The following is a 12,060-nucleotide window of genomic DNA, read 5'->3' as shown; positions in this document are numbered from 1 at the left end:
CACACAGATGGTTAATTTCTAAGAAAGCTACAGGGGATAGCCACTTAGTTCAATTAGAGCAAAAAAGTACCATGGAAGAAGTTTAGAGTTGATGTTCAGAACAGGAGATTTTGCTGATGACTGAGTATGAGTTCCAGAGGGCATGACAGAAGTGATTTGGGAGTCAGTGATTGGGGAAGTACTAAAAGCATACAGAGATTGATGGGCATGATGAGATCCTTTTGATAGTCTCAAATTATATTTGGTTAGTGGAGTCCTGACTCTTGGGTAGGACCGAGGGGCAGCAATATCTTAGAACAGCGGTCGCCAACTGGTGGTCCGTGAGGTCCAAAAGGTTGGCGACCACTGTCTTAGAACATACAGTTCAGGGGTCACCTCTTCTCTCCTGCCAGCGGTGTGTGGAGACTGTATAGAGCTTTGAGATACTGAGATCCTTTCTAAGTACTGATCTTGCAGAGTTCTTGGAGGAAATTAATGCACATGATTCTTTGAATTCAGGAGATAAGACTTATGTACAAATAATTGCAATAAATGGAAGATGCTCTGAGTCCCCATTGGGACATGTAACTTAGAGCAGAGATTCCCCAAAACCAGATAAGGCTGATGCTGATCCTTAAAGTTTTCTCTCTTCCAGAGTGAAATGAGAATGATAAGGATAAGGACTATGAATTGAATTTTTATGACTGACCTTCATATTAATTTTTTAGTGCTTTACCTTTTATTATTGTATCCTTGTGAAATGTACTACTTTTTATTTTCTACTCTTTTAAATTAAAATATTCTTTTAAAAATACAGGATGGTAAAAGTGGATGGTAGGGTTTTGGTTTTGTTTTGTTCTAAGTTTCTTCACTTAGCTTCACAGAATAAAAAGTTGGCAACCTTGTGTCTCCAAAGAATTCACTGCAACAAGTATTTATTAAGTGCCTGCTCTGTACCAGACACTGTTGGAGTCACTGAGATACAGGGTGAGCAAAGCAGATGTGATCCATGCTTGCATGTTGGGTAGAATAGTCGATTCCTGTGGATACTTGGGTTATTGTTGTTTTTATTTTTTGTTATTAGCAATGCACATCTCTAACTTTTGGGAGTAGGTTCTCAAATTTTTTTATTATTGTTTAAGCAGTGTTTTCTCAGTATATTAGTATTAAAACTAGAGGCCCGGTACACGAAATTCATGCACAGGTGTGGTCCCTAAGCCCGGCCGGTGATCGAAGCGTGAGCCTTTGGTGTGGAAGGGCAGGTCCCAGCTGACCTCTGGGCACTGGGCAGCACCTGGACCCCTGGAGTGCCGTGCACCCCCCTCTGCCTGAGTCATGGCACCCGAGTCCCCACGCAGAGATGCAGTGAGCACAGCCAGACACCGTGGCCCAGGGCACAGCGTGGGCCTCTGGGTCACCCAGCAGTGCCTTATGGAAGCCAGCGGGCAGCACGCTCTCTCCCAGCCGGCCTCAGAGACTGGCTCTTGCGTGAACCCACGGGGAATCCGACCGGCCCCTGCAGTCTGGCTGCGGCCCAGCTCACCTGGAAGATGCCATGTGGGTACAGGGCGGGCTCATCGCAGGCGCCTGGCGTGTGAGCCCTGGTGTCCCAGGGGAGAGTAGCAGGTGGAGTGACAGCGAGCTCGGCGGACACCCCGCATTCTCACCGCACCTCCATCCCCGTCACCCCTGCCCCCAGGTAGCCAGCAAGAGGTCGCAGCACGTTGCCGACACCTGCCATGTTCCACACCACCCCCTGGTGGTCAGCGCACATCATAGTGAGCAGTTGAACTCCCATTTGAACTCCGGTCGAGGGGACACTGCATATTAGGTTTTTATTATATAGGATATTTAGGTGTTTGAAAATAGTCTTTTGAGGAGATTGGTTTTAGTAACTACATGACTTATATTGAATTGATCATTAATTTTACTGCCGTTTCTAGATGTGAAAAATCTGTAACTGAGAGAATCATAAATTGTAACACCACCATTTTTGGTTGAGTGTTAAAACTGCTGCTTTTGAAGTTTGTTCTAAGCTTTTAAAATTCTTAATTATACTCTTCACCTCCACAAGATGGAGTAAAAGTTCCAGATAGGTATTCTTTTTGTGCCTTTGGCCCTTTGCTACCTGACTCTTATTATTTGAAACTTTAAATCAGAATTTATGCTTATATACATAGGGACTTTTGTAAAGTTTGTTGTTTTCTTGTCAGTCAAGAAATTAAAAGGAAGTGGTTTCTAAGTTAGTGTATACATGTGAAACGTTATTAGAAAAGCATTTTAGAAGCACTCATTGTCTTAAAGATGTGTGATTCCAATATAACAGATGCCTAAGTGTAGTTCAAAAATTTGGTACTTTGAAGGTTGATGCTCTGTTGATTCTCTAATCTTTACTACATCTTGGACAGCACTCTATAGGAATAGTTTCAGGCATTTGCCTAAAACTCAAGAGGGTAATGTAAACTTTACTAATTTAATATAAGCACAGATTGTTTATAACTGAACAAACTATAGTTGATCATAAGAAGTTTCTACTAAAGGTGTGGGCTATCTAAAAGCCCAGAAGACAGCCTTGAGTTCATTTGGTATTGTTTAGTATTTCCATATTCATTGCTATTTCTGAATTTGGGTTAAAATTTTATTTAATCTAAGGGAAAGAAGAGTATTTTTATTTACTATTTGCTGACCTAGTTTTAGATACTACTGGTTTTTTCCCTTATGTCCTCGTTGCTTAGTACATAAGATTTTGAGACATTTATGTATGTTTATGATTAACCATTTTCTTTTTCAATTAAATAATTCTTACAAATACTCTAAATTTGATTTTTTTTTCATTTTTTTTTTTTTTTTTTTTGGTTTTCTAAATCATTAAGGCCCAAATTCTTTAGTGGTTTAGAGATTGAATAAATTGCTTATGAATTGAGATTATCACGTGGAAACTATTAGAAAATGTTTTTATTGTCAGCAGTAAATTGGGGGGCAGGGAGAGTTTCAGGTCATGATATCCAGAGTTACAAGGAATTCTGTTTTAATAAGAGTAAACAAGCTTACCAAAGTGTCCCTGACATTGTGGATCTGTATAGAATTCCTTGACCTCTCAATGAAAATAGGTTAGGTTTTCTGCTTAATCTAAAACAACCCTCAAGCCTCTGTGGATTAAAATAACAAATATTTCTTTTTTTTCCCTAGTCCAATGTCAATGGGTAAGGGGGAGCTATGCTCATGGATTCAGTGCACTGAGGCCCCATCTCAGCATGTCCATTCACCATAACTGTGGCAAGGGGCAAACAGTTGTGGGCTGTACTTTAAATCTTGTTTCATTGATATGAATAAAATTTTAAGACTTTCATTAGGGAATATCCTATATAATAAAAGGCTAATATGCAAATCGACCGAACAGCAGAACGACCGGTTGCTATGATGCGCACTGATCATCAGGGGGCAGACACTCAATGCAGGAGCTGCCCCCTGGCAGTCAGTGCGCTCCCGCAGGGGGAGCACCATTCAGCCAGAAGCCAGACTCCTGACTGGCGAGTGCAGCGGTGATGGTGGGAGCCTCTCCTGCCTCCCAGGCAGCACTAAGGAGTAGGAAGCCAAGTGGTAAGGAGCAGTGAGTAGGCGGGCGATAAGGAGTGAGAGCTCCCAGACTGTGAGAGGGATGTCCCCCAAGGGGTCCTGGACTATGAGAGGGCGCAGCCTGGGCTGAGGGACTCCTCCTCCCCCCGAGAATGCATGAATTTTTGTGCACCGGGCCTCTAGTTTCATATAAAATCACAAAGTCAGAGAATACTGTAATGAACCTCCATGTGCATCATTTAGCTTACCAGACACTATGCAACTTACCCATTTTATCCCAGGCATTATATGATCTTTTGCTTAAATACTTCAGTATATATCTTTTAAAAAAGAAAGGTGCTATAATTTTACTATCTTACCCAACAAAATTAACAATTGTTTTTTGGTAATCTCGAATATTTTTATATTCATTATTTCTTGTTTCAGAAATACATCTTTACAGTTAGTTTGTTCAAACAGACTTCCAAACAATATCTATTGTTGATGTTTCCATTGCATTGGTTGATATATCTTTTTAAGTTTCTCAGTTTACAACAATTTCTCTCTTCCCACTTCTTTTCTATTGCCATTTTTGGGGTAAAGGAGTTGGCTTGGTTTTCTAAAGAGTTTTATACATTCTGCATTTGGTTGATTGTATCCTTGTGGGGTACAATTTGACGTGTTATTCTATCCAGAGTATTTCCTGGAAACTGATAATAGATGTATTAGAGACTTGATTAGATTTGGCTCAATTCCTTGCCAACATATAAGTTACTTTTACTTTGCTTTTTTTCTCATGTGAATGTTAAATCTTAGCTCTGCATCAGTAGATGTCACCCATATTATTCAAATCTCATTTTGTTAACATTCGCTTTGTCCAGGTCTGTTTTAATTTGTGAAATGAAAATAAGACTGCTAAAGACTTGCACATTTATATCTGGTGATTTGGGAAACCGTTATCCAGTCTTCTAAGTCAAGAAAGTGTGAATGTCAGTGGAAACAGATTAGATTCTGTCATGTTAAAACTAATCTTGTTGTCTTTTATTTGTATAAATGTTCAGTTTATTTAACATGGTTGAGTACAACACAGAATGTTCTCATTTCCTAATTTTCAAAACTGAAATTAGTTTTCCTTATTTGCCTGGCCATTATGCAAACAGTGGAAAAGTTCTTGCCATTATTATGTTATTTCTCAAAACTCTTAACATATTTTATATCTTTACTAGGGACCCGGTGCACGAAATTCGTGCACTGGGGAGGGGTCCCTCAGCCCAGGTTTCCCCCTCTCACATACTGGAAGCCCTCAGGGGATTTCCTATTGATGGCTTAGGCCTGCTCTCCGTTGGGAGCGAACCTAAGCCACAGTCTGGCCTCCCTTTGCGGGAGGCGACCAGGCTGATCAGGGGAAGGTGCCAGCCTCATCACCCCGCTGCTGCAGCCACTGCCAGTCACCACAGCCGCCAAGGTATTTTCATCAACACGGACTCCAGTCCCTTCACCATGAAAAAATGACAACTTTCTTTAGGCATTTTCAAGATGTGTCTTTCATAGGATATGACATTTCTTTCTTTATTTTTCTTTTTATCCTCACTTGAGGATATGTTTCCATTGATTTTTTCCCCTTCTCTCCAATCCCAGGCTCGGCCCCTGCCCAAGCCTAAAGCCTCTGCCCCAGGCTTTGGGCTTGGGAAGGGGGACACCCCTGCCCCCTGCCAGGCACCTCCGATCGCAGGCTCAGCCCCTTCCCAAGCCTAAAGCCTCTGCCCGAGACTTTAGGCTTGGGAAGCCCCCCCCCCTTTCCAATGGCCCACTGGGAGTGACCTGGGTGCCGAGGAGGTTCCCGGGACACAGGTATGTATGCAAATTAATGGCCATCTTTGTTGGGTTAATTTGCATACTCACTCTGATTGGCTGTGGGCATAGCAGAGGTATGGTCAATTTCCATGTTTCTCTATTATTAGGTAAGATCATATGTGTTTTCTGTAAGTACTTCATCAAAACTTTAGTAATAATATGCTGTCCTATTTATAGAACAGTAATTTTGCTAATAAGTTTTTTTTATTTTGAATGTGCTCTGTCATCACCATAGAAATAGTACTTCACTAGAAATTGTAGTTAATAAAGTTGAACTATTTAAAAATGTTTCTCTTCTTCAATACCTTGTTTTATTAATTTTTTAAATCAAAGGTTTTTTTTTTCCAGAGGTAGCTGTTAATGTCTATTGTACTTTCTATATGGGTGATTTGTTGTGCAAAGTGAGGCTAAGATATGTAGATGGGAAAATAAGATTAATTAAATAAGGTTACTGATTATGTTTATCTTTTGATAATATGAGGAATCTGTAGGAAAGACATAATATTAACACGTTGAAATAGAACACAATACTCTTGTTACTTATGCCATTGTGACATTTAGACATCTTTTGCTTTCTTAGTTTTTTGGATGGGGGTTTTATCATAAGGAAAATGGCAAGGAAATAAGCTAGTGTAAAGATTTATTTGAGAAAGTTACAGGGTATGGTCTAAGGCTCATCAGTATTGATAACTTTGTTTTATCAAGAGGAGATTAAATTGTATCCAGTACATCGAATTTGCTAAGACCTGGAAGTTAAATCATTAGTTAAAACTTATATCTTAGAACTAAGATGATTGTATTGTATCATGCTAGATAATTTATCCATGTAATTTCTTTCTTGCTCATCATTTATTTACTCACTTATTGATAGCAATGTTTTATCTCTAGCTAGCTATTCAGAGTAGAGTTGAACCGTAAAATACTGCTATTACATGAAGGAACCCACAGGTCAAATGCAAGAATAGAAAAAAAAAATTTTTACTTTTATTTTGTTTTTTGTTTGTTTTGTATGTTTGTTTTTTGAGAAAGGGCAAAAAAATTTTTTCAAGCCTAATAGGAGTAAAATTAATTCTAGGCAGAAAACTTTAACAACTACTTTTCTGACTAGCTCTTAGAACTTATTTGAAAGGGAGTACAGTTATTGTAGCTTCTGTTGGAATTTTTTAAAGGTGCAATCCATCATCAAGTAACAAATCTATGAGTTTAAAAATATTTAAGATTGTTCGTATTTGAAACAACTAAGCATCAGGAGTTCTGGTCAAATAAATAGGTGGAGCTAAATATTGGACTACTATGTTGTCATGATAAAAATGAGGTAGCTGTACATATACAGATAGAGAAAGAGCTCTAAAATATATTATTAAATGAGAAAGGTAAGGCAAAATATGTATGATGTAATCCATTGTTAAAAGTAAAATTAAAAGAATATGTCTATGCTGGCATATGAAAAAATATTTTTTTAGTATACACAAGAATCTTAACATGGTTTTTACATATATTTGAAATTTTAATCCTGTACAGCTACTACTTTATATGTACACAAACAAAAGTACATTTGTGGGGAGAAAAAGTACGTTTGTGCGTAAAAATACGTTGTTTCAGATCCTGAGTTTTGTCCTTGGAAATATTAGAAAAGGCAGCAAGAAGTTGTTATTTTCCTTATTGTAGGAAATGTTATGGTTCTTAAATTCAGAAAACTATTATTTAATACAGGATTACTTTTTCTTAGGATTTTCACTTAAACAGAGTTAATTTGGAAGAATCTTCAGGATTGGAAAATACTCCAGCTGGTGCTAGACCAAAGAGAAAAAACAAGAAGTCTTATGATTTAACTCCAGTTGACAAATTTTGGCAGAAACATAAAGGAAGGTAAGTAAGAAAAACATCATTAAGTAAGAGACTTTCCCTTTAAAAAGAAATGAAGATGTCACCTACTTAATTTATATTATTTAAAAAAACAACCCAAAAGGTCATGGTTTTTCTACACAATGAATAGGAGCTATATATAATTAAACTAGAGGCCTGGTGCAAGAAATTCGTGCATGGGGGTGGGGGTAGAGGGAGGTCCCTTCAGCCTATCCTGCACCCTCTCCAATCTGGGACCCCTCGGGGGATGTCCGACTGCCGGTTTAGGCCCAATCCCGGTTTAGGCCCAATCCTAGGCAGTTGGACATCCCTTTCACAATCCTGGACCACTGGCTCCTAATCGCTCACCTGCCTGTCTTCCTGGTTACCCCTCACTGGCCCCCCCTGCCGGCCTGGATGCCCCTACTGCCCCCTTCTGCCAGCCTGGTCGCCCCTAACTGCCCCCCCCCCAGCTGACCTGGTTGCCCCCAACTGCCCCCCCCCGTCGGCCTAGTTGCCCCTCACTTGCCCCCCTGCCAGCCTAATCGCCCCCAACTGCACACCCCCCCCTCCGCCAGCCTGGTCATCCCTAACTGCCCCACCTGCTGGCCTGGTCGCCTCTTATTGCCCCCCTGCTGGCCTGGTCGCCCCCAACTGCCCCCCTCTGCTGGCCTGGTTGCCCCTAACTGTCCTCCTTGCCAGCCTGGTTGCCCCTCATGGCCCCCCCTCTGGCCTGGTTGCCCCACAGAGCCTGCTGTTCAGTCTTTTGGTTGTCTCTCACTAACCCCCCCTGCCAGCCTGGTCGCCCCACAGAGCCTGCTGTTCAGTCATTCAGTCGTCCCTCACTAACCCCCCTGCCAGCCTGGTCGCCCCACGCAGCCTGCTTGTTCAGTCGTTTGGTCATCCCTCACTAACCCCCCTGTCGGCCTGGTAGGCAGCCATCTTGTGAGGGTGAGATAGTCAATTTGCATATTACCTCTTTATTATATAGGATAGTTCATAGATATGTGTCTTCATTGCCTGGTTTCTTCCTGACTCCTTAGTTGTTTTTTGTTATTTTGTAGTAGTCATTTCCCCATTCAAGAAGCTCATACCACATGATCTTGTAGATTTTACAGAAAGTCTTTCTAAATTTTGTTGCTATCCCCACTGACCTTCAATAAGACCATTTCTACCTCTCATTAAAATGGTTTTTTGTGATAGGGAAACCATTTAGGTCTGATTTTCCTTTTTTTGTCCCATTTGCCTTCATATAAACCCAGTTTTATATATCTGGAAAGAATGCCTGAGCCTGAAAAACAGATTTATTTAAAGTACATTAGAAATAATAGGTAAAAATTAAAGCAATTTGTCATGTGATTTATTTGTAGGCAGATACACAGATCCTAGATGTTGCTCTGTCATTTGGAAGTTTAGACTACATCATAGGCTCACTAACTGTTCTAAAACTTAGCAAGTGGTCATTATAGCTAGAGAAACAAACAAACAAAAATTATTCCTCTGAGAGAAACAGTTAAGAAATACTATATTATTTTGAATACTTTTGTTACTATATCTATATCTATCTATGTCCTTGATATGACTGTTCTTTTTGGCCTCATTTATGTTGAAAGAGATGTAGGATATAAAGTTTCAAAATGTTGGGGGTTATTTTGGTATGTTTTAAGTTTTTAACACTGGAAAATCGTTATAGCAAAGAATTTTATATTCTCTGTACAGAAAAAGCCACTATCTTCCTCTTTCTGATTATGGCAAATTTGAGTACTGTTAAGATTTATTTTAAATAATTCTCTCCTCTTTAGAATTTCATAGTGTACATTTCCTTCCAGAATGGTGAAGTACAAGAATTTACATTATTTATAGAGGATGTAGGATATTTTAAAGTTAACGTTAAATTTTATATTTCCTAATAGAGAAAAAGCTTAAGAAAAAAAAAAGTCTTCACTCAAATATGGAAATTTTAAATATTTTCTTTAGACCTTATGTTTAGGATCACTTCAGAAGATCAGATGAATAGTAAGAACTTTAAATTTTTGTTTGTAAGTAGGAATATCCATGAATAATTCTCTCTGAGTAGTGTGCTGAATAGTAAGGTGGGCACAAAGGACACGGGGAGACAGCGTGAAGTGAAACAGCTGGCTTAAATCTCTGAGTTTCAGTTTCCCTATCAGTAAAATGTAGGGATGATAATTCTACCTATTGCTCTATTTCAGAAGGTTGTGATGAAGATTGAGATAATTAAAGTAACTTGCCCAGAGTCATCCAGCCTTCATTGGTGAAATCAGGGATAAAACCCAGTTCTGGCAGATCCAAAGTCCCTGGTCTCAACTGTTAATAGTTGTGTACCTCACCAAGGCTGTGGTCAGGATTAAATGAGAAAACAGAGGCAAATTATCAGCAAAGTGTTTGGCATACAGTAAACACGCAGTAAATATAAGCTGTTATTATTGTCTGTTAGCTCTGAGACCTGAAGCTACTAGATACTTTAAGGATCCTCTAGTTCACCCAGCACATTTTACATGCTCAGTGCTATTTTTTTGCCAACATAGACTTCAGGAGTTGGGGTTGTGCCTGCTTTTGTCATATAAAACTGATTGTGTTCCTCAAATGCTTTCAGAACTTCTGTCATTTCTGTCAATCTCTATAAGATGAAATGTACTGATCATTAATGAAGTATTATCAGTGTCCAGGCTGAGGAAAGGGGGGAAGATTTTAGTTTCATTACTGATGAGACAACCTTTTTTTTTTTTTAAAAGAGAAAAGGCATCTAGCCTCCCCTAGGCATGGATGAAAAATATTCATGTTAGGAACCATTTCATGGTCATATGTTCCTCTAGAATTATTCAAGATTAGAACTAAGTGCCACTTTCTACCAGAACTGCTCAGTGATTTCAAATCAGTTGTATTGAAGTCTGTGGAGATTACTGCTAAGTCACCTGGAAGAAGATACCAGGTGTTAAACCAACAAAACTGGCCTGCATTCTGTTTTTACCAGTAGTGTTCTAGGATATTAAGCTTACAGAATTAAAATATTTTTTCCACGGTTACTGACATGTAATACTTTTAAAATACCTCCTTTGTACGTGCATTGACCCTTTGACATTGACTTAATTTGGGATGTAACATTTAATTGATGTTTGATATACCATGATTTCTCTTTGTTTTTCAGTCACTTAGATATTTTACTTTTCTTTCTAATAGCATTTGGGGGAAGAGAAAATGTGATATGTCTAATGAAGAGAATAGAAATAAAATTTTAATTTATTTAGATGTACAAATATGATATGCATTTTAAAGAAATAGTATTTGTAACATACGGTTTACCCTGGAACAATGCAGGGTGGTAAGGAGCACCAACCTCTCCACAACCCCCACATCCCCACAGTGATTTTAAATCTGCATATAACTTATTTTTTAAATTACAGTTTGCATTTAACATTATATTAATTTCAGGTATACAGCATAGCAATTAGACAATAATATACTTTACAAAGTGATCCCCTGATATTTCAAGAACCCACCTGACACTATAGATAGTTATTATAATACTAGTGGCCCGGTGCACGAAATTCATGCACGGGGGCAGGAGCGGGGGGGGGGGGGGGCGTCCCTCAGCCCGGCCTGCACCCTCTCTAATCTGGGACCCAGGGATTGGGCCTAAATTGGCAGTCGGACATCCCTCTCACAATCTGGGACTGCTGGCTCCTAACCACTCATCTGCCTGCCTGCCTGCCTGATCGCCCCTAAACAGTCTGCCTGCCGATCTGCTCGCCCCCAACTGCCCCCTGCCAGCCTTCTCACCCCCAAATGCCCCCCCTTGCCAGTCTGCTCGCCCCCAACTGCCCCCCCCCCCGGCCTGCTTGCCCCCAACTACTTCTCTGACCGGCCTGATCGCCCCCAACTGCCCCCCGCCCCCCCGCCAGCCTGCTCGCCCCCAACTGCCCCTCATGCCGGCCTGATCGCCCCCAACTGCCCTCCCCTCCTGGCCTGATCGCCCCTAACCGCCTCTGCCTCAGCCCCGCCACCATGGCTTTGTCCGGAAGGTCTCCCAAAAGGTCTCCTGGTCTAATTAGCATATTACCCTTTTATTAGTATAGATGGTTGACTATATTCCTTATGCTTTACTTAATCCCTGTGACTACCAATTAGTACTTCTTAATCCTTTCACCTTTTTCACCCAGCCCCCAATTCTCCTCCCCTCTGGCATTCATCAGTCTGTTCTCTGTATCTACAAGTCTATTTTCATTTTGTTCGTTCATTTATTTTGTTCTTTAGATTCCACATATAAGTGAAATCATGTGGTATTTTGTCTTTCTCTGTTTGGCACATTTCACTTAGCATAATACCCTCTAGGTCCATCTATGCTGTGACAAATGGTAAGATTTTATTCAATTTTATGGCCAAGTAATATTCCATTGTATGTACCACAGGTTTTTTTAATCCACCCATGTATTGATGGTTACTTACAGATTGCATACATATCTTGGCTATTGTAAATAATGCTGTAGTGAACACAGGGGTGCATATATTCTTTGAAATTAGTCTTTTGGATTTCTTCAGATATATACCCAGAAGTGGAATTGCTGGGTCATAAGGCAATTCCATTTTTAATTTTTTGAGGGCCCAGCTGGTGTGGCTCAGTTGGTTGAGCGTTGTACCATGGCACCAAGAGGTCGCTGGAGGTTGTCTGTTTGATTCCTGGTCAGGGCACATGCCTGGGCTGTGGGCTCAATCCCCAGTAGTGGGCATGCAGGAGGCAGCTGATCCATCATTGATGTTTCTGTCTCTCCCTCTTCCTCTCTCTCAAAAAAAAAAAAAAAAGCTTAA

General features: G+C 40.2%; 1 protein-coding gene across 2 annotated transcripts in view; it reads left to right on the top strand.

Annotated features, from left to right (window-relative positions):
• The window catches only part of SCFD1 (sec1 family domain containing 1), a 122,106-nt gene that overhangs the window by 35,515 nt on the left and 74,531 nt on the right, over positions 1-12,060 (top strand). For both annotated transcript variants that reach the window (XM_079767982.1, XM_079767983.1), the window contains exon 11: positions 7,118-7,257. In XM_079767982.1, coding sequence (XP_079624108.1) covers positions 7,118-7,257 — 140 coding nt within the window. The remainder of the gene's footprint in view (positions 1-7,117; positions 7,258-12,060) is intronic.

The sequence above is a fragment of the Cnephaeus nilssonii genome (genome assembly GCF_951640355.1).
Source record: "Cnephaeus nilssonii genome assembly, chromosome: 4".
NCBI classification, from domain to species: domain Eukaryota; kingdom Metazoa; phylum Chordata; class Mammalia; order Chiroptera; family Vespertilionidae; genus Cnephaeus; species Cnephaeus nilssonii.
This window is presented reverse-complemented; position numbering and strand designations above follow the sequence as displayed.